Raw genomic sequence first — 19,984 nt, 5'->3', positions numbered from 1 at the left:
AAAATATTACACATTACATTTGCATGTTGAAGATGCACATATATACATACATATAAACATTAATTTGTTGAAATGGACAAAGCTTTCCTCTTTTGGATCCTGAATCCTCTTTCGGAGGAAGAACTGGAAACAGCAGAAGGCAGATATCTCCCTCACAAGATGCCATTGTGTGCTAAAAGATTTCCTCTTCTGTATCCTGAAACCTCTTCCGGAGGAGGAACCGGAAACAGCAGCAGAAGGCAAAAACCTTCACAAGATGCTTCAGCGCGCTGTCATAGTCGCACGTTGCATGTACGACATTTTGGGTTTTCTTCTTTTTTTCCTGTTACATGTCCACGTGTAATGCATGACCTCAGGGAAGGGAGGGGGAGGACGCGGGTGATGGGGGCTGCGACACCCCCCCTACCCCCAACACCATCCCCCGCCCACACACACGCACGAACGAACACATCATCTACACCCATGGGATGAATTTGATTGGGTCAGGTTGAGAGGCTCATAGCTGTATTGTGATCGTAAAATCGAAGAGAAATTTATCGAAACTGAATGAAACATTTTGAAAACGAGTGGTTTTATATATATATATATATATATATATATATATATATATATATACATATATATATATATATATATATATATATATATATATATATATATATATATATATATATACGTATTTCCTTTTTTTTGAAAAGCCTAAGCACGCAATGGCTATTTAAACTCTCATTGTTTTTTTTATTACTTTATTACATTAGTTCTGTCTGCTCTCCCCTTTTTCTTTATTCTCCCAATGCACGCACACACACACACACACACACACACACACACACACACACGGCCCGGTGGCGGATTGGTAAGGCACTGGCCTCACAAGCCGGAGAACCGGGGTTCGATTCCCCGGCCGGGCGGAGACAAGTTGGGTTTGTCTCCTTTCACGTGTAGCCCCTGTTCACCTAGCAGCGAGTAGGTACGGGACGTTAGTCAAGGAGTTGTGACCTTGCATTCCCGGTGCGTGGAGTGTGAGTGGTCTCAGACCTACCCAGAGATCTGCTAATAATGAGCTCTGAGCTCACTGCCGTAGGGTGGTGTCTGGCTGTCTCGAAAAGAGGCTGCAGCAGATCCGAGGTGAATACACACACACACACACACACTCACTCTTTCTCTCTCTCTCTCTCTCTCTCTCTCTCTCTCTTTTTCCACAACAGCCGTGTAGATCCATCTATGTTCATTCTTCCATCAACAACACAAACCTGTTCGACCAACATTCCTGGTGCATCCAATGCCCCAATGCATCCAGCCACATCGTTCCTGGTCTTCCAAGTTCATTCACGTCAGTTTTCCACAGTTCTTTTTGTTAGTTTGTCTCCTCTCACTCTATCTGATTGTTCCCCACCATATCCGTTGTTGTAACGGTTATCATCTTTCTCACACAAATAAATTAGCAGACTGCAGATGGATTCGATATTTACCCAATTCTCTTAGTTCCCGTTTAAGGCATTCGACCAAGTAGTAAAGGGGTTCCCAAGCAACAAGTATAATCTTAGAATTGTTTTCACATTCGGAGACAAAGTGCTGAACGTCACGTCATAAGTGAAGTGGTGTAATAACCGACGGGAAGTAGTATCGTTCCCGCTCTAGCTGGGATAAAAAAGGGTGCGACCTATAAATATGCGTCATGGAATTGTGCGAAGGTTAGTCGAGCTCAAAGCACGGACAAGAGAGGCAGGAGACAAGGCTTATACGAACACGACTCCCTTTTTTTTTTGCAGTTTGCAGGTAAGACGAAGTTACTGCAGATTATTAAAGTTAATTTAAAGTAGCACTACATACACGCGTACCTTTAGGGTAATCTAATATTTGCATCTCGCCGTGGACGAGAGAAACTACACTGATGGAATGCAGTGGGTTTCACTGTTTCCTGTAAATTTCACCCGCGTAAATACTGAAGGAAAATACACCATTGGAGTAAAGATTCTGTGTCGAAGGAGTGTCATAATGAGGCTGGGAAGATCTAAGATACCCGGAATGTTATTTCTCTTTGAAATCATGGAGAAACCCAAGGAGTAACTGTTCCATGGGGCAGTATAATAGTATAACACCTTGGCTTACGTACCCTGGGTGACACAGTCTAGAAAGTGAATTCATACACAGATAGTGGAGTGGCCTGGTGGGAACATACATCCAAACCATACCCAAAATCATTAACAATTCGCATATTTATTCACACGTATGCTTCAACACGTTCTCTATCGTTTGTTTGTTTGTTTAAATTATTATCGTAATTATTGTGACACTTTTTCTTAATTATTCCTGATAGTTTGTTTATTTGTTTGTTTGTTTCATCTTTTATTTAGTCCATATTTCTTGTCCTCCAGTGGCGTGCTTCCAGGGCGAATTAATCTGTATATTTGTTTTCAAAAATTTCTTCGACGATGTCTTGAAATATGACACTAAATTGCCATGATTTGATTCTTGCATATCACTGGACAATCATGGGTGATAACCATCAAGAAATTTGGTGTGAATGATTAATTTTTGTGTTATTTTAGAAAGATGTCGTTGGTAGCAAGTGTCTAAAAGTGCCTTAGAAAACGGTAAGGCTTTCTCTCGTACAGAGAGTAAACTGCGGAATTTAATTAACGGGAAGAAATTGAAACCCAAACCTATGTTTCGAGAATGTTTGAGCGTAGCAATGGGAAATAGCCGCACAGGTAGAAATATCAGAAAAGTGAAGTAGGAAATGTAATGGAAGATCAAAAGCTGTAATTGCCATGAAAAAAAAATGTGTCGACAGCGTGAAATATGGGGTTGAGCAATGCACCTGCTCAGCAGGATGTGATGTATTTTTTTTTTTTTGTAAACGTATTTTTTATAAAAAAAAACAGGAATACTCAATTAAGATAATGGAATGCTAGACAACAATAAACTTATTTATGAATATAATGATTTGACAAAAATAACGCATTACGAATATCAATCGACTTTAATAGATAGACTTCAGAGAACTCAAAAGAATTAGTGTTCATTTTACTTAGACTCGGTGAATGACAGCTGGATCTGAATTGTAAGTTAGAGAATTAAGATTGTAACCCTGGAACAAGCGATACATGATGAGCTAAACGGAGACAAAGGAGACGACTGGCTCGTCTGTGCACAAGCTAAAAAAAAAATGAGCGCGTTGGTATTGAAAAATATCAATAGAAAGCCACAAGTAAAGAGAAACTTGAGTGGGCTCTCATGCCCAAGGCAAATCGGAGAAAGTCCAACATTACTACGTGGGGATGAATTTTGTATCAAATTACAGCGTTTCGCTTGCTGAAGATGTTTCAAGTATTTGTAAAGACAAGCGAAACGAACATTTGATAAAGGTTGCATCAAATTACAACGTTTCGCTTGCTGAAGATGTTTCAAGTATTCGTAAAGACAAGCGAAACGAACATTTGATAAAGGCTGTATCAAATTACAACGTTTCGCTTGCTGAAGATGTTTCAAGTATTCGTAAAGACAAGCGAAACGAACATTTGATAAAGGTTGGAAGATGTTTCAAGTATTCGTAAAGACAAGCGAAACGTACATTTGATAAAGGTTGCATCAAATTACAACGTTTCGCTTGCTGAAGATGTTTCAAGTATTTGTAAAGACAAGCGAAACGTACATTAGATAAAGGTTCTGTCCTCAATCAGGCCATTATGTCGCTAATTGTCATTTTAAATCGTCAAACATTAAAACTGAACAAAGCAAGCACGAGATCAGAGCTTCGACCTCAAAAGAACAAACTTTCTCCCCGAGATAAAACAAAAAAGTGATGTCTGTAAGGATTATAAAGAAGCTTATTAAGAGTATCCCAATAAAGAACGCATGGTTGGGAAACGATCGAAGGTGAGGGTGAATTTAATCTTGATATATATATATAACAAAGGTAAAGAACAACAATACATGGCAAAATGCACTCGGCCATCTCGAGCAGAGGAGGTTAAGTTGTACCCATAATCACAAGCGGAAGGCGGGGCAAAGGGAAGTTTATGAAGTGTAGAACAATGCAGATAACAAATGTATTAAATCAGTTGTTGTCGTCGTTCCCTAGACTGTCCGAGCAGTCCCGTCTCCCTGAGTAAACGCCACGGGGATGGAATGGGGTGGGTTTTCCCAAACATCCTTGATACTAGAGTGTAGTTTGTCTTGCTGGCATGCATGATTGTATATCAAGAAGAAATAGCAGAATTTAGACAGTGGATATATATATTTATATATGCGTGTGTGTATTATATATATATATATATATATATATATATATATATGTGTGTGTGTGTGTGTGTGTCATTTAGAGTCAAATGCTGAGCTAAGTCATCTCCCGTTTACTTCCATGAGACTTGCGACTGGACCAAGCGTTTAAAAGTGCCTTAGAAGTGGCAAGAAGCCTTTATCTAATACAGAAGTCACCCCTGCAATCTTTTCTGACCCCATCTGTTCATCTCGTGGCTTCCAGTCAGTAACACACTTAGTGTGTGCGCGTGTAAGTCGCAGCATTACCCATAGATCGGTCATATATGAGCTCTGGGAGGGAAGTAGCTGTCGATCACGAGTACAACACATGATCCAAGACCATGGTGAATTACACATACACACATGTGTGTGTGTGTATTGTGTAAATGTATAGTTCGATATTTATGTAGTTGAAAATAGAGCATTATCGCCTTTTGATATTTACAGTGTAATTTTATTATTATATAGACGGCTGATGCGTTTGATATGCCATTAATTATGATACTTGATCATTAGGGTTCCCTTTTATGAAAACTTGCATTATCCATTGTACCCTCGTCCGTTTTATTTTCATGTTTGCAGTACTGCTGGCATGATAGATCATACGACTATTGATGCCATTTTGTGGGAAATTTTCACAAATTTGTCTGAGAAATTTGCTCACATGGGATGTTTTATGAGCAAATTATACATTGCAGTGAACTTATTTGTGTATATAACAATTCCTTCTTGTTGTGGGAAAAATATGGAAATCCTGATTTCCTTGTGGGAATTTTGTGGTAAAAAGCTCACTCATTTGTGGGAAATGGCATAGGCCCCATGGAACCCAACTTGAAAGGCAGAAACAATATTGTACGACGACGTTTCCGGAACATCGTACGTTTGGCAAGGACTTCGTTTCGTTGATTTCATAAAAAGTAGGTCACGGAATGATAGTTCCTGTAGGAGGGCAGAAAAATTACATTAATATAGATTACAACAATTATTGTATGCTCTACGGTTATGCTGGTACACAAGAAGCACAGTAGGTAGAGCTTCGCCAATTGCCTTGTCAGTAAACTGTGGTGGTCGAGGTAAAAATGATTAAAGCAATGATTTATTTTGTTCGCTTAAGTGGGTGTTCAGTAACTTACTACGCGTTTTATCATTATCATTGTAATTTTGAGGATTAATCTCTCAGCTCCTGAATTCGTATTAGATATTTCCATTGAAATTTATGTTCTGGTTCTCAGGAATTCGTCTATAATTAAACCTGGACAAGCTTTCCGATAAACTCGTCTTACGTTGAAATCATGCTTGATATATTTTTTTCCTCTTATCTTAACTATTCAGAGAAAGAGATTTTCATTAGATGATGTCACCATAGTAATAAGATAGGTGGGTATCTTATGGGGTAATTATCAAAGGGAAAAAACGCGTCTTGACAGTCAGGCCTAGTGTATATTGCAGGAGTAAATGAAGATTGCAAGGTCTTATGAATATTGTACATTTTACTGTAGCAGGTAGAGTCCAATAATTCACACACATTTCGAACTATTACTATGTGTTCTTTTCATTATCTGCACTTCATTTATATTGCTTCAATGCCAAATAAACATTATTATTATTATTATTTATTCATAAAAATGTAAGGAAACGTCATGTTTTTTTTCCGAAAAAATATTAAAACATAGTTGATTTTCAATTTTATTCCAAATGCTGACGAAAGCCATTCAGAAATTCCTCCAAGGTCTGGCTTAGATTATCCAGTTCTTATGAAAACTACGGTTCAGTATTTCATAAATTACATTTGAGAACTTACTGGTCACCTTTGTACCTGCGTAGATTCTCTAAATGTAGTTGCTTTAGAAATACGATATCTTGAAGGCCTACTGAACCGAAGACGTGATCCCTAGGTTAGAGGTTTCCAAAAAAATGTCCTTCGTACTGAGATCTGTGTAATCTAACGACTGTTCCGACGTTAGTGCGCACTGTACCAAGGGACTGTAATATATGTAGTAATTCTTTTCTTTATTTAGTTATCACATATATTTATTGTATACATAACTCTCCTTTATTGTATATGTAATAACTAAGTAAAGAAAGGAATTACTACAGGGGACTGAGTTCAATAAGAGCTCAGAAGGCCACGGGTTAATATTTACTTTAAGTAATTTCTCAAAGTTAATTCCCAATTTATTAAATCAAAATAGTTACATAGATTTAATAAACAAAATAAAGAGGAGGGAATTTTAATCGTATCTTATTTAAAGTTACGATAGGCATTGTTCGAAGTTTCAGGACAGGCTCCTGAATCGAAGAAAATGTCACTGAGGGAAAGTTTCCCGAACTAAGGTAAGCACTAAGATACCCAATAACAATTCCCACATTCTAAAGGTAATGTAGAAGCTCCTATATGTGGTATTTTAAGGGCTATGCTCCAGTTTTTTCATGAAGTGTACAAAGGAAATTTACTATTTTCAGAATTGTCGTGATCAAAATTTGTTTGAGTGAAATAAAATTATACATATTTTCGCCGGAAGTTCAATCTTGTAAATGTATAGGTTAATGGCATTCATTTAAATAGTAGGAAGTTTGTATGAATGTTCGTATAACATTTTATAAATAGTTTAGCTGTATGAGTATTGATGTATGAATTAGGTTTTTATGCTTTGGGTTGCCTATAATTATGATTTCGAGAAACATATATTCTATAGAAAAAGAAAATACGTGGTATTGGTGTTTGAGGAACTGCAGTACTAAAGTGGGCTGCTGGGAATGGTTGTATAGGTAGGGTATAGTTGTAGAATGTATGGAATTGGTATATTATATTGTTAGCAATAAATCGTATTTTTACCCTCGGGGACAATATTGCACCAAGGAAGTTGAGTTGTAAAGGCGAGATAGTGTGACAAAACGGAAAGATAAAAGTCGAGTTATCAGTTGACTTGTTTATTTTTTATCATTGGAGCTATTTATTCCATATTTTTGAGTACTTAACGGAGTGAGTTAGTAACTGCTACATAAACTGTGTTGTGCTGCATTGCCCTAGAAGTGTGGCAGAACATATGGATGACCCTATATAATATAGGGTCATCCATATATGTTCTGCCACATATAGTATATTGGATTCAACAACCCTAAAGCCGAGTACCAGTTAAATGGAGTGGCCTTACAAAAATATTCCCAGGAACAGGACCTTGGCATCCTGGTATCTGACACATTAAAATCTTCTGCTCGTGTATCAAAGGTAGCTGCCAAAGCCAATAATTGTTTAGGACTTATCAGGAGGAACTTCTATGTGCTGAACCAGGAAGCTGGAAGTAGTGCTCCCTCTGTATCTCTCCCTTGTCCACCCAATCCTGGATTTTGGAGTGCAGTTCTGGTCTCCCTGCCTTGTAAAAGACATCCAGACCCTAGAAAGAGTACAACGAAGGGTCATGAAAATGATATCTGAGTTAAAGGAATTGCTATACAAGCTAGGTCTGCACACACTCCAAGAAAGGCAAGAGAGGTAGGAACATGATTGAAACATTCAAACTGATGCATAGCTATGAGGACATTCCATATACAAGGTTTTTTGAGAGGAACGCAAATAATCTACAAGGGCACTCGCTGAAACTTGATAAACCAGACCAATGGAGGACAGCTCTCAAACGAAATTGGTTTGCAGTAAAGATTATTGACAACTGGAATGCTTTCCCTGAGAGTGTAGTTACTGTGCCGATGATCGCCACATTCAAGGACCGTTACGATAGACATGCCAATATTTTAAGACCTTAATGTACTGGCTAACAAGTCTAGAGTTGGGGATCAATGAAAGAAGTTCCTTCTTATTTCCCCACCACTTGTCCATAGGTGAGGTGAGCTAGGAGTTACACTGGGAATAACGGTAAACGAGTCTTCTGGATGGGTGTGGGTGGATATATGTTTTGATTTGGCTACCCCTCTTAAGAGGGAAAAGGCCTATTGGTAGATATGTAGTAGTGAGTACTATAGCATTGTAGTAACCTTGGGGTTAGTGCATATCTAATGGTAGGATTCAAAAATTTTAACAGGATCTCACACTGTGCCATGTAGATATCACTTAGACTATTATAGCCTGTACAAGCCAAATTTTGATAACTGGTTCATGGAGATCATGAAACTCCAAGAACAGGTTCGTGAGAACTAGCTGAATCCCACCACTGTGCATAGCTCCGTTAGTACCTTTGCTGTAATGACAATCTTCTACAGGTGCCACCTCATTTAACTTCTTTCCTATGATGAGACAGTTTAACACATTTCATTTTGGCTAACATAAAATGGATTTACTCTCCAGTTGAGGCCAGAACTCCATGCTGGAAAGATAAAAGGCAAATTCTACTAGACGGTAGTAACCTCGTACCAATTTGGCATTTGGGGAAACCCTCCCCCACAAAATACCTTATTTACTGGAAAACGTTTGTCATTTCTCCCTTATCAAATAGTGAAGAAGAAAAGTAATCTAATTCTTCGTATTACAACATCTGATCCTCTTTGCAGAATAAATGCTGACGGGGACTTAGGACGCATCCGCTGAAGATCATCTGTACACGAGTGACAATATTTGCACCATGGCACATCATCTACTGGTGTGGCTCTTGACCCTGTTGGCAGTAGCTTTTATTCCCTCTGAAGCTGTGTCAATCAGACGGCCCAGACAAGGTCAGTTGGCATGCTGTAAATAAGGTCGTAACTTGACATATTATGTATACTTAAGACCATTACATTCTCATGTATGTAGTATATGGAGGTAAAGAATGAAACTTTTCCACGAGTAACTGAGAGGAAGAGGGTGGAGGGGAGTGGAATATATAGGAAATGGAATGGGTGGGAGGGGTTTCTATGGCTTTTTCTTTTTGGCTACCCCCCGTGTAGGGGGAAAAGGCCTTTGGTATATGTATGTAACTGAGTATTAGGCCTGAGCAGCAATGAGGCATAAAGTTACTGCTAATCTCATCTTTAATGAAGGTGTGGCACACAGCAGAATGAAAAGCCTGGCAGCAGCCAGAATGAATGACTTATTGTCTTTGTATCAGTGTTGTGGTGATGGCCACTGGTCAAAACCAGACTGGCCATGACACAACTTGAGCTAGGCTTTTATACTCGCTGTAGTTGGCAACCATAATTTGCAAAGACATCCCAGTCAGTCAGCCAGCAGCCAATCAGGAACCCAGGGAGCTTTCCCGAGTTTCTGATTGGCTGCTAGCTGACTGGCTGGGATGTCTTTGCAAACTATGCTTGCCAACTACAGCGAGTATAAAGGCCTAGCTCGAGGTGTGTGACAGCCAGTCTGGTTTTGATCAGCGGCGTGTCACCTGTGATGACGTTTTTCTCACTTCTCATGACACAGACCTGAATTCAAATGCAATGGCCAATGGTAAATCCAACTTGCTTTTGCAGTAAAAGTTCAAAGAGCAAAGGTGATGTAAAAAATGATTCAGATGCTTTAACTTCTTCCCTATTGAAGAGTTGCCATTCAACAGAATGAAATAGTCTATAAACACATAGAATGAAATAGAAAGCATCCTCAGGTAGGGAAGTGAGTAAAGTGCTTCAAACTGAAAATAAAGCAGGAAGTTTACCCCCAATCTATGGAACCAGCTTGAAAAGCACGAGTCAATCTATTAAACTTGTCAGTAGGTTCCAGTAGACAGGTAGTCTCCCATCATGAAATGGGATAAAATAAAAACATCTGAGTTGACATTTGTTTTTCCAGCCTTTGCTTTCCCAACGGAAGAGCAGGGGTGCCCTTGTGTGTTTCTAAGGAACTGCCCCTCTATCCTGGCTCTCCTTAAGGATCGGAGTAAAGAAAACATCCAGAAAATCCGTGCTGCTATTTGCGGCTTCCACAACAATCAACCCAAGGTAATTAGACATGTATCTTTTTGGCTTTCTTCTTCATCCCATGAATATATACATATCTATTTGTATAGATATATATTATATTGAAAATGATTGAAAAAAAACAGTGAAAGGAAGGGGAAAGCAGAAGTGAACAAAGTAAACTCGGGATGAGGAATAAGAAGGATGTGGGAATGGTTTTTATGCCTTTGTTTTTTTGGCTACCTCCCTTGTAAGGGGGAAAAATCCTTTGGTATATGTTTGGAATAGATGTATTCATCCTTCTCTTATAGGTGACCTGCTGTCCTGTGGGCCCCTCTCCACTACAAGACCCCAAACTCCTCTCTTTGTGTGGAGACCACAGAATCCCTGATCGTATTTTCAATGGTGAAGAAGCTGACTATGGAGAATACCCATGGGTTGCAGCTCTTGGTTATATAGGTAAGTTTCTTAATTCACAACATATTCATGAATTGGCATAAGAGAATAGTTTAGAAGTTTCAAAGAAGAATATTGTTTTGATGGTAATCTAGGATACCTGGAATAAGACTTGCATACATATACGAGGTCTGTTAAATAAAAATACGCGGACTGACGTCATAAAGCAAAATGTACTTTATTTAGAAGTTATAGATCTGGGTCCCCTTTCAAAGTACTCTCCTCCCCAATGCACGCACTTATCCCAACGGTGCTTCCACTTGTTGAAACGGTCCTGGTATGCTTCTTCTGTAATGTCCTTCAGCTCTTTCGTCGTATTTGCCTTAATCTCGGGAATTGTCTCAAGTCTTCTTCCTTTCAAGGGTGTTTTGAATTGGTTCAACTGTGTAATGATACCCATTCCTCAACCTTGGAGAACCTATAGTTATTCCCTTGGTTCTTTTTATTACTAACTCGTTCCAGGAGGTGCCAAGATAAAAGGCAGGGAGGGAAGAGGGTGGAGGGGAGTGGAGTGTATTAGGGATGAAATGGGTGTGAGTGGTATTTATGCCTTTGTTTTTTGGCTACCTCCCTTATACATACATATACCAAAGGCTTTTTCCCCTTGCCGAGGGGGTAGCCAAAAAGAAAAAGGCATAGAAACTACTCCCACCCATTCCATTTCCCATATATTACACTCCCCTCCACCCTCCTCCCTCTATCTTATCTTGGCACCTCCTGGATGATGGGTCATCCCTGCATCCTGTCCACTGCCCTTATACATACATACATACATATACCAAGGCTTTTTCCCCCTTACAAGGGAGGTAGCCAAAAAGGAAAAGGCATAAAATCATTTCCACCCATTCCATCCCTGAATACACTCCACACCCCTCCACCCTCCCTCTTATCATAGCACTTCCTGGATGACGGGTCATCCCTGCACCTTGTCCACTGCCCTGGGTCAGAAGCAGTGTCGCAAGACACAGCACATCCACAGCAAGGCTGCTTCATTAAATCGGCGACCCCCCTCTCCTTCCCCCCATTGCATAAAAGGAGAAGACTGGGAGAAATCCCTTCGGGCTGTGTCAAATTTTGTTCACACATACTACCTCACCCCCCATCCCCGCACCCATTCCACCTCATGCAATCACAACATCATCCATATACAACCATTCTCCATTCACCCCTGTCTTCTGTCCTCTCCCGTCCTTACTCAACAGACATTCCCCTCTTCCCCAAAGCCCCCTTCACCCCATCCATCCACCTCATCCTAGGACGTCCCCTCATGTTCACTCCCTCCACATCTGCCTTCCATACCTCTTTTACTAGTCTTTCTTCACTCATTCTTTCCATGTGTCCAAACCATCCTAATATTCTTTCATCAACCCTATCTCCCAGCTCCCTTTCCACCCCTGTTCTCCTCCTCACCTCCTCATTTCTCACTCTAGCCTAGTAACCCCCATCATACTTCTCAGACACCTCATCTCAAACACATTCAAACTCCTCTCTTCTTCACTTATGTTCCATGTTTCTGCCCCATACAGTGCTGTTGGCACAATCACTCCTTCATACAGTCTCCTCTTCGCATCCATTCCCAAATGTCTATTCCTCATTACACTCTTTAATCCACCAAGGCATTTACTTGCTTCTCTCAATCTACATTCTACCTCCACCTTCACTCCACCTTTTCCTGCCACAATTGCACCCAAGTATCTAAAACTATCCACTTCCTCCAGTTGCTCTCCCATAATGCTCACTTCCAGTCTACTGCCACTTCCCCCTTGTATATCTCATCATCTTACTTTTACCCACATTTATCTTTAGCTTTCTTCTATCACATACTCTCCCAAACTCTGCCACCAACTTCCTCAATCCCTCCTCCGATCCTGCCACAAGCGCAGTGTCGTCCGCAAACAACAGCTGGCTCACCTCCCACTTTTCTCCATTATCTTTAACCATCTCCAATCCCTGACCCACTACCCTTGCATTTACCTCTCGCACTACCCCATCCATGTCTAAGTTGAACAGCCAGGGCGACACAATGCATCCTTGACGAAGTCCCACCTTTACCTCGAACCACTCACTCTCTCCATTTCTAATCCTGACACAAGCTCTACTACTCTCATAAAAACTCTTGACAGCTCCCAGAAGCTTTCCTCCTATCCTGTATATCTGCATAACCTCCCACAGTGCCTTTTTGTCTACCCTATCATAAGCCTTTTCCAGATCCGTAAAAGCCCAAAAAACATCCTTCTCTTTCCTATAGCTTTCTCACATATCTGTCTTACCACAAAGATCTGATCTACACAACCTCTACCTGTCCTAAATCCACACTGTTCCTCACCAATTACTCCTGTTCCTCTCCTAATCCTCTCAATCAAGATCCTCCCATAAGCCTTCCCAACTACACTTAACGAGCTAATCCCTCTGTAACTACTACATTCACACTTGTCCCCTTTTCCCTTATAAAGTGGAACTATACAGGCACTCCTCCACTCCTCCGGCACTCTACCCTCTCTCCAGCAAACATTAAATAACCTCACCAGCCAGTCCACCATCACTGTTCCTCCCTTTTTCAGACATTCTGCATGGCTTCCATCCAGACCAGGTGCCTTACCTGCTTTCATCATCTTAACAACTGCCTTCACCTCATCCTTTTTTATTTCTCCTCCATTCTCCTCACTCATCACACTCATTTTCTTCGCATTTCCCACTGCAGCTATCTTTCCCTCCCTATCCTCCTTCACATTTAGCAACTCCCTAAAATATTCTGCCCATCTTCCACTTACTGCCTTCTCTTCCATTATCATCTCTCCATCTGCACCTTTTACCTTTTCTTCTCTACTTGATTCGCCTCCTCTTCCTCTCTTAATTTCTTTCCAAAACATCTTTTTATTACTTTCAAATTTTTCTATCATACCCTTACCCCATTTCACATCTGCTCTCTTCTTTGCTTCCTTTACCTTTTTCTTTACTTCTCTTTTCTTTTCTTTGTACCTCTCATATGACTCCCTCGTCCTATTTTGTAACCAATCTGTGAAAGCTCGCTTCTTCTCTTCTACAACTTTCTTTGTTTCCTCATCCCACCATTCACTACCCTTTCTTCTATTTCCTCCTGTCCTTCTTGTTCCACACACCATCCTTGCACACTTTATGACTCCCTCCTTGAACCATCCCCATTCCTCCTCCACTCCTAGCTCTACTCTATCCTTCACTCCCTCCCACTCCTCCTTCAGCTTCTTTTCGTACTCCTTTTCCTTTTCATTCAGAGTTCACTCTAAGCACCTCCCTACCTTTTGTCCCTTTTCTCTTTCTCCATCTATCCTCCACTCTCAACTTACCTTCCACCAAAAAATTATCTGATATTCCCCCACCCTCTCCCCTTAGCACATGTACATCCTTAACTCCTCCTATCATAATCCTATTTACCACTACATAATCCATTAGCGCTTTATCTACCACCCTTCCATCCACCACCCTCTCCCATGTGTACTTATGCTTGACTTTCTTCCGAAACACTGTATTTGCTATCATCAATTCTCTTTCTAGACACATTTCCACTACGATTCTTTCCTGAAACTCCACATTTCCCAAGCACTCCATCGATTGGACCATTTCCTACCCTAGCATTAAGGTCTCCCGGTACTATTACATTGACATTTCTTCCTAAATCCTCTATGCACTCATTTAAATCTATCCAAAAGGCCTCCCTTTCTTCTACACTCTTCTCACTGCCAGGCCCATATGCATTTACAAAGACCCACATCTCCTTTCCCAGTTTCACCTTCATCCACATCATCCTTGAGGAAACCTCCTTCCACTCCACTACCCATTTACCTATCTCTTCACTTACTAGAATAGCCACCCCTTCCCTCCCTCGCCCTCTCTTCACTCCTGATAACCTCCCACTTACACTCCCAAACTTACACTCACCCTTCCCCTTATAAGGGGGGAAAAAGCCATTGGTACATGTATGTATATATGTATGTTCTCTTCTCCATTCCTTAACAGAGAAGGGCTTCCCAAACAAACCCACAAAGTTCCAGTGTGGAGGCGGGCTCATCTCAGATCGTTACGTTATCACAGCTGCACATTGTGTCAGAGACCTCCGGTTGTTTGAGCTGTAAGTAAAGAGAATCAGTGATTATGTAATTTGTAAGAGGGAACTTCCACTGGCAGGGAAAACATAAGAAAGGAAATTATTATAAGCATATCTTTAACATATTGTAGATGAAAGTCAAGTAAAGAGAATCAGTGATTATGTAATTTGTAAGAAGGAACTTCCGCAGGTAGGGAAAACCTAAGAAAGGAAATTATTATAAGCATATCTTTAACATATTGTAGATGAAAGTCAAGTACCTCAGGGACCAGTGATGGGTATATAGAGCATGTGGGGTCCTGGAGTATGGACACATAGAGAACCATTTTCCCATTGCTTCTCCTCAAAATTTAGCACCCTCACATAAGAATGGATGTGACAATGAATGTGCTCCTCTTTCTTCCTGTTCTTCCTCCTCTACTTCCTTCTCTTCCCCCTCCTCCTCCTCCTTTCAAGAGCTGGTGACAGAAATAGACCCACATGGAAACAGCATGAAAGTGAATGTTTGGTTAGGTGGGTGTTATGAGGAATGTCTGATAAGTGTAGGAACATAGTTGATTGGCTAGTGAGGTTGTTTAGTGTATGCCTAAGGGAGGGCAATGTAAGTAATTGGGGAAGAATGGTAAAGGTTTAGGAAAGAAGGAGGGTTTTTTGTGATATGGATGCATGATATATTTACATAAGACTGGTAACTCCCTGTATAATGCAATTTCTCACACATCCTATGCTAGTTCATATACTAAAAATTTCTTATTGAACAAATGCAATTGGTTTCAGATCTCTTGTAAGAATGGGCGAACACACCTTGTCCACTGAAGATGACTGCAAAGTATTGAACAACGGGAACCCAAAATGCTCTGACCCCCATGAAGATTACAACATAGAGAAAGTCATTGTTCACCCTAACTATGAAAGCAGGACAGTTGCCAATGATATTGCACTCATTCGATTGGACAGGAAAGTTGAATTCACTGGTGAGCATTATTGTACATCTTCATACTGCTTTCAACTTTCATGTCACAATAACATTTCATTTTTTTTTTTTTCTATTCTTTTCTTTTCTTTCTTTTTTCCCCACTGTCTTAATTATGCTTGGACAAGGAATCTGATTTTGGTTCTCTTCCAGTCTATATCAACCCTGTGTGTCTGCCACCTCCGAACATACGTGCAAGTGTTCTTGCTGATGGTGTCTCACCTGAAGTGGCAGGTTGGGGGTACACAGAAAAGGGAGCCACAAGCGACGAACTTCTTCGGGTTGTACTCCCACTTGCAGACCTCAAACAGTGCAATGAAACCACTGGAAGAGGGACACTTAAAGAGACTCAGGTAATAATAAGTACAATATTCACGTATACTCCATCGTATCATCTGTAATTGAATGTATGGTCAGTGCAACCTACTATTTAGTGACATGATTTATGACAGGTTTCAAAATTGGGTATTGGTTGAAACAAGAAGGATCAGGTTCCAGTCGGCAGTCAGCTTTGCTTGCATGCACACATGTAATAGTTTGTGCAAATACTATTCACGATTTTAAGAATAAACTTGATGCTGAAAGGTACATAGCTCCCTTCCCGTATAATACAACTAGGTAAATACTGGGTAAATCTGTGGAATAAATGGGTAATTTTAAGTGACTAGCACGTGGAAACTTGGTTGGGTCAGGTGGATGATTTTCTGTTTGGCTACTGTTCTACCAACAGTGAAAGTAGTTCCTAGGCACCACACTATCTCATTTTGGCCTATGGAACACAAGGGAACAGACAGTAAAGTAATGTCATAGCACATCAATAAAATAAGCTTTTTTATCCCACCATCGGAAAAGAAAATGCTAATGTCGAAAGTTCTGTATATTTCGATCACTAACTGTGATCATTCTGCTGAAGAAGATCACAGTTAGTGATCGAAATATACAGAACTTTCAACATTGGTGTCTTCTTTTCTGATGGTGAGATGAAAAAGTTTACAAAGTAACAGATTAACAGCATTCTTATCCTCCCAACACCATAGCATAGGATAACAAAAGAATGGAGACTTAGGAAGTAACAGATATTTTTTAGGGAGATGTAAGAATGGCAAAAGTAAAAAGAGTGGAGGGTTGTTTGTCATAGACAAGTGCTGTGTGACTGGGAGTTTAAAGGGTAGTTCTAATATTCCTAAGTATTGATTACAGTGGACAGGATGCAGGGATGACCTGTCATCCAGGAGGTGCCAAGATAAGAGGGAGGGTGGAGGGGAGTGGAATATATAGGAAATGGAATGGGTGGAAGTGGTTTCTATGCCTTTTTCTTGATGGCTACCCCCCCTCCCATGTAAGGGGAAAAAGCCTTTGGTATATGTATGTATGTATGCATTGATTGCATATAATGATGTTCATCTTTCTTTCAGCTTTGTGCAGGAGGAAAAGGTGGCAAGGATTCTTGCCAAGGAGATTCTGGGGGTCCTCTAGTCCTTGGAAATAAATCTGGACCTCCCTATCGTTTGATTGGTCTGACATCATATGGATTATCATGCGGAGAAGAAGGATTCCCTGGTGTTTATACATCTGTCAGTCATTATATTGATTGGATTACAGAAAATGTTTTACCATAGAAGCAGAACCAGCTGCAGCAAAAAAAAAAAAAAATGTGAAAATGCCATTGGAAAGTCTTAACTTTTATTGACGGTAATACATAACAAAAGAAGATTAGGAGTGAACAGGAAAGCTGCCTATCAGATGAGAATGAGGAATTCATTGAAAAAGAATATATACTTTGCTTGGGAAATGCTCAGTGTAAAGTTTGGTAAGGTCGTTATGACTATTCTTAAGATACTAAGTGATAGTGTATTGTATATTAGTACATTACTATGATAGAAATCCACAATACAGCAAATGATAAAGTCATACTAACACGAGGCTGTATACAGAAAAAATTAATTTTGCCAAATTTTATGTGATTTAGATGTGTGTGTGTGTGTATATTTATCTATATATGATGTAAATTATAGGCATTCCATATTGCACAGGATTGCATAATAGAATTATTTATGTATGTACAGGACCAGTGATAGGTATCTTCATATGGTGGTCCTACAAGATGGATAGCAAAACTACCCATCTTTAAAATATGTCAACCTTCTCACTTTCATCAGAAGGTGCAGCCTTGAGAGGCTCACATTTGCTCTTCAGACTGGGCCCAAAACTGGGCCCTTATCAATTTTAATTGTATTTCTCTCAATTTTTCACACATGGAGAGCTGCTTTCCTCTCCTTAACACATTGAGCCTGTAAAATAGAAGTCCACATTTAACCTTTCTCACATAAACTGCTACCTTCATCTCTTGTACATCTCATCACTTTGCTTTTATCTACATTTACTTTGAAGTTCCGAAACTTTTATTATTTTTACCACTTTATTTTATTTTATTTATCCACTTTATTTTATTTTATTTATTTTATTTTTTTATTTTTTTATCTTAGGTTAGGTTATTGCCCCCACCTAACCAAACCTAAAATAAAATTTAAAAAAAATTAGGGGTAGGGGAATAAAAGGAAAATAACTAACTTCCTCCTATCACATACTTTCCCAAGCTCCATTACTAACTGCCTCAGACCCTCCTCTGACTCTGTCAGAACCACAATGTCATCAGCAAACAACACCTGGCTCACCTTCCATTTCCCTCCACTTTCTTTTCACATCTCCAATTCTCTACCCAGCACCCTTGTAACTACCTCCTGTACCACCCCATCTGTGTACACATTGAACAGTCATGGTGACAAAACACAACCTTAGTACAGCCACCTTCACATCAAACCATTCACTTGTACTATTCCCAACACGAACACAAGCTCTACTACTCATGTAAAAGCTTTTGATTCTCCTTAACAACTTCCCCCCTATCCCATATATATGCAATACCTCTGTCTACCCTGTCATAAGCCTTCTCAAAATCCATAAAGGCCCAAAGAACATCCTTACCTTTCATCAAATTTTTTTTGCAAATCTGCCTTACCACAAAAATATGATCACACATCTTCTACCTTTCCTAAAGCCACACTGTTCCTCACCAATTACTCCCTCTGTCCCCCTCCTAATCCTCTTATATGCCTTTCCAACTATTGTACACTCGACAAACTGATCCTTTTAAAAATATGATAAACATCCCATAAGTAGGTATAATAGAGGCACGGTCCATGCTGACTTAGGAATCAGACCTCTGATAACCCTATTTCTAACCAAGATAAACAATTTTAAACTATATACCTTGTTTTACTGTCGCAGAAAATCCCTTCTTGTGTAATGTATTAGTATTTAGAGGCTTATAGATTTAAAGTAACACTTTTTCATCTAAGCACATCTGAAGTACGTGAACACTGATTTATTTTACACCATTGCAAGTTGTTGAACACTTCAGTTGAAAGATGTAAAGTGGTATCATTGTCACTATACAGTACACTGTAGATCATTAGGCATCAATCACTGTCAAAGATGTTTTCTGGCAGATACAATATTTTTTTATGGTTTAACATCACACACACACCCCCCTATCAGAAGGCTAGGATGGTGCCCCTCACAGAGGGCTTTGTAGCATGTGATTTAATAAATCATGCCCTTGGTTCAACTTCGCCGGTGGCAGGATTCAAACTGCCTTCACCTCGACCTTCGCCACAAGTAACAACGCCCTAACCCACTCAGCAAGCGAGCTTCCTTGGCGGATATGAAAAGAACTCGATGAGAAAACAGCTGGATGATTTGCTGCATGTGAGAGGCTGGGGTTCCTTATGCAGAGGCTGTGGTTAAAAAAGTTGTGAATAGGTTGTGGTTAAAAAAAATTGTGAATAATCTGTGGTTAAAAAAAGTTGTGAATTTTCTTCTGCTTCTGAGTTGCCCTCTGCCTCAGCGTGATCTCGGCTTTGGTGTCCCTTATAGTGCTGTACATACAAAAAAAATATTGGAGGAGACTGCAAGAGACCCTAAGTCCTATATTAAGCAGTTCCATGTCCATTAGCACCCCTCCTCCCCATCCATAAAGTTATCTAACCTTCGTTTAAAGCGACCAATAGTTTGTCCTCACTACCTGGTTACTAATTCTATTCCATTCATTAACTACTCCCTTAGTAAACCAGTCCTTGACTATTTCCTTCTTGAATTTAATTTTGTCCAAATGAAATCCATTACTATGAGCTTGATCCTGGGCATTGGGCAGGATACAGGAATGACGCATTATCCACGAGGAGCTAAAGTGAGAGGCGGTGGGGGGGGCACTTTTGATGAAGAGAAGGTAAAGAAAATTTCCCCTAATGTACTTTTAATGCATGATTTATTTATGAGTTGTGTGTATGAATGATGCGTGTATAAACGTTTTGTGGATGAAT

At 40.0% G+C, this 19,984-nt stretch overlaps 1 protein-coding gene across 2 annotated transcripts; it reads left to right on the top strand.

Annotated features, from left to right (window-relative positions):
• The first annotated feature begins 1,683 nt into the window (after positions 1-1,683).
• LOC143040087 (venom protease-like) lies at positions 1,684-18,869 on the top strand. Of its 2 annotated transcripts, none has more exons than XM_076210754.1 (8): positions 1,684-1,779; positions 8,770-8,931; positions 9,986-10,134; positions 10,404-10,551; positions 14,542-14,653; positions 15,407-15,603; positions 15,756-15,955; positions 17,018-18,869. In XM_076210754.1, exons 2-8 carry the CDS (start codon positions 8,841-8,843, stop codon positions 17,219-17,221), a joined length of 1,101 nt encoding a protein of 366 aa, XP_076066869.1. In that variant the 5' UTR covers positions 1,684-1,779; positions 8,770-8,840; the 3' UTR covers positions 17,222-18,869. The 2 variants fall into 2 exon arrangements, with proteins under 2 accessions (XP_076066869.1, XP_076066870.1); XM_076210755.1 differs by lacking the exon at positions 1,684-1,779 and adding an exon at positions 6,582-6,600.
• Positions 18,870-19,984: the final 1,115 nt, after the last annotated feature.

The sequence above is a fragment of the Oratosquilla oratoria genome, chromosome 27 (genome assembly GCF_046742065.1).
Source record: "Oratosquilla oratoria isolate Oo_2021 chromosome 27, ASM4674206v1, whole genome shotgun sequence".
In the NCBI taxonomy this organism is placed as follows: Eukaryota; Metazoa; Arthropoda; class Malacostraca; order Stomatopoda; family Squillidae; genus Oratosquilla; species Oratosquilla oratoria.
This window is presented reverse-complemented; position numbering and strand designations above follow the sequence as displayed.

Coding starts and splice junctions, on each gene's coding strand:
- LOC143040087 (XM_076210754.1), top strand. CDS start 8,841: ATGGCACATCATCTACTGGTGTGGCTCTTGACCCTGTTGGCAGTAGCT. Junction 15,604..15,755: donor CAGGAAAGTTGAATTCACTG/GTGAGCATTATT, acceptor GTTCTCTTCCAG/TCTATATCAACCCTGTGTGT. Junction 15,956..17,017: donor GGACACTTAAAGAGACTCAG/GTAATAATAAGT, acceptor TCTTTCTTTCAG/CTTTGTGCAGGAGGAAAAGG.